The sequence below is a fragment of the Chinchilla lanigera genome, unplaced genomic scaffold, assembly GCF_000276665.1.
Source record: "Chinchilla lanigera isolate Chin_1 unplaced genomic scaffold, ChiLan1.0 scaffold00013, whole genome shotgun sequence".
Taxonomy (NCBI): domain Eukaryota; kingdom Metazoa; phylum Chordata; class Mammalia; order Rodentia; family Chinchillidae; genus Chinchilla; species Chinchilla lanigera.
The window spans coordinates 19161194-19163923 of record NW_004955414.1 but is presented as its reverse complement, the minus strand read 5'-3'; the positions used below and the strand labels follow the sequence as shown (position 1 = coordinate 19163923).

General features: G+C 48.8%; 1 protein-coding gene across 2 annotated transcripts in view; it reads left to right on the top strand.

Annotated features, from left to right (window-relative positions):
• The window catches only part of Inppl1 (inositol polyphosphate phosphatase-like 1), a gene marked incomplete at its 5' end in the record, with an annotated part of 17620 nt that continues 14890 nt past the window's right edge, over window positions 1-2730 (top strand). For both annotated transcript variants that reach the window (XM_005379991.2, XM_005379992.2), the window contains 1 exon segment: window positions 1-314. In XM_005379991.2, the coding sequence (XP_005380048.2) occupies window positions 1-314 (314 nt within the window).

Genomic DNA, 2730 nt, shown 5'->3' with positions numbered 1-2730 from the left:
TCGTTCTGCGGAGCCCCAGGCCCAGGAGCCGCACGCGGCCCCAGCCTCGGCCCGGAGCTTCCCGGGACGGATGGCGCGGGCCGACAGAGGCAGGCGGCACTGAGCACTGCGCGGGCCATGGCCTCGGCGTGCGGAGCGCCGGGCCCCGGGGGTACAGGACCCGGGGGCGCGCTGGGCAGTCAGGCTCCCTCCTGGTACCACCGCGACCTGAGCCGCGCTGCCGCCGAGGAATTATTGGCCCGGGCGGGCCGCGATGGCAGCTTCCTGGTCCGAGACAGCGAGAGCGTGGCGGGGGCCTTCGCGCTCTGCGTGCTGTGAGTGGGGAAGGGGGGCGGGCACATCGACCAGTGTGCCAGGAGTGGGGGGACAGGGTAAAGTGACTGGGCAGTGGGACGCCAGCCCCGCCTCCAACCCCAGTGTGGGGGGCAGGGCTTTATCCTGGGGCTGAGAAAGTATACAGGGGACACTTACTTCCTGTTGTGTCTGGGAACACTTTCTAGGGTCCTGAGGGCAGAGTGTGTGGAGTTGTGTAGTCGTGGTGTTTGTGATGGGGAAAAATGCAGGCAATACCTGGGGGCCTGCTGCAAGTGCCTCAGGTAGACTCAATGAGGATGTGCACTCCACAGTGAGTGCAGTTCTGTTCCCATCGGGACTGAGCGGAGGGCAGTGGGGACACTTAGGGCAGAGGGTGTTGTGAGGATGCCCAGTAGCTTGTCTAGAGATCTCTTCTGTGCTCCCAGGGAGGAACGGTTTGAGGTCTGCCTGGCCGTGTGAGACTGGGGGTGGGGGTTGCTGTTGAGAAGGCTGGAGGTGGGTGCTGTAGGGAGCCATGCCATTATTTCATGAATCAATGAGTTGAGTGTGCCCTGGCTCTGGGCTTGAGCCCCAGTGATTTGGCAGCGCTAGCCCTGAGCCATGAGTGCTGAGTGTGGAGCTAGACTTGGCAGTTCTGAGTTCTGAATGGGCCTGGTCTTGTGGCTATAACCTGTCAGTGGTGTGTGTGCTAGTGGTGCTGGGTGAATTTGTAGTTTCAGTTTTGCAGTGTTCTGCCTGACCTGTTTACAGGCTACCTCACAGTCTGACACTGAGTGGCCTTCTTTGGGCCTCTGGTCTGGTGGAGAAGAATAAATGGAAAATTTCTGGAGCTGCTTTGTTCAGATCCAGTTATGATCTTCTTTATCCCTCCAACCCGTTTCCCAAACTCCTGTTCCTTCTCCTTTTTTTTTTTTTTTTTTTTTTTTTTTTTTTTTTTTTTTTTTCGGTACCAGGAATCGAACTCACAACCTTGCGCTTGCCAGGCAGGAGCTTATGCCGCTGAGCTATATCCCTGACCCTCTGGGATTGTTTTCAATATTGCCTGGAATTACTTGTCATTTCTTTTGAAGACTACATCGCAATATCAGCTTCCAAGGGTACAAATTTGTTTCTACTGCCTTATGACAAATCAGTCTCAGGTCTTTCTGAAATCTCATTTGTTATCTCCCTCGCAGTTATGCAGATGTGTCTCGCTCTCAGAAAAACCTTGTTTTTATACATTAAGTGGAACATTAAAGGCGTTGCTTTGTAAATGTTTACTCACTCCTGACGGGTAAGCGACAAGCAGAAGACTCTTCAGTCTCTTAGGTCCTCTCCTAAATCTTCCTACAATATAAAGACAGAGGCCCTTGAAGTGAAAACTTCCAGCGGCATTTTATTCTTTGCTTCTTCCAAGCCTTGTATGAGTGAGATTTCTTCACTTTGAAACTTTGTTAAATAGTCCATTACTAAAACTCTCGCCGCTCTTCTAAAATCATTAGAAACTGAATTGTGATATTCAGGTTAAAATTACAGAAAATATCCGTCGCGTACCATTTTATGTGATTTTCACTTCTCAATGATTTGATCTGTCGTTGTTTAGAGAATAAATCCCTGACAGGGCGGTGCTGGTAGAACGGAGTGCGCCTCTTTCGGCCTGTGTCTAGGCTGCGTTTCCCAGGGTTCGTGCTGGGCGTGCCGCCGGCTGCTTCTAAACGCTCGGTCCTGGAGCCTCTGGCCTTTCCCCAGGACTCCCCAAAACCTGTCAGTTCTCCCCGCCTTTGTTCATGCTGTTTTCTCGGCTTAAAATATTCTTCTATTTCTGACTGAGCCACTCCTGTTTATCTTTTAATGTCCAATTGAAATATTACTCCACGATACCGTATTTCCTGGCTTCACCTTTGTTCTCATTCACTCCGTAGCTTTTGTATTTATCTCTGATCACACTAATTGTCGATATAATGTGTGCCTAGCCTAGTGTTTAACAAGTTGATGAGAGTAAAAACTAAGAATTGTTTCTGTCTCGCCAGGGTCTAGAACATGTCCGGCACATGGTAGGATCTCATTGTTCAAAGACTATTAGACCCATGAGAGAGTTCATCAGCCACATGAGTCAACTGGTTTATTATTTGTGTTATTTTGTGAAATGAGAACAGCATTGTAAGTGCTGAGATTCCTCCCATGTGACTTAAATCGCCTTACTTAGGAAAACAATAAAAAATTTTTTTTGAGGACTACTGGAAGTGTCAGGAAAAAATTAACATTGTTTCAGTTTTGCACATTCAAGGATAATAAACATATGTTATGGTTTAGCAGCTCAAAGTAAGGTAAAAAATTAGACACCGTGCACCATCTGTTTTGAGAAGAGACACTGGAAATGTGTCATAAGGCACTCTCCTCAAAAGTTTTAGTATTGTTTTCACAGTAAAGAGAAAA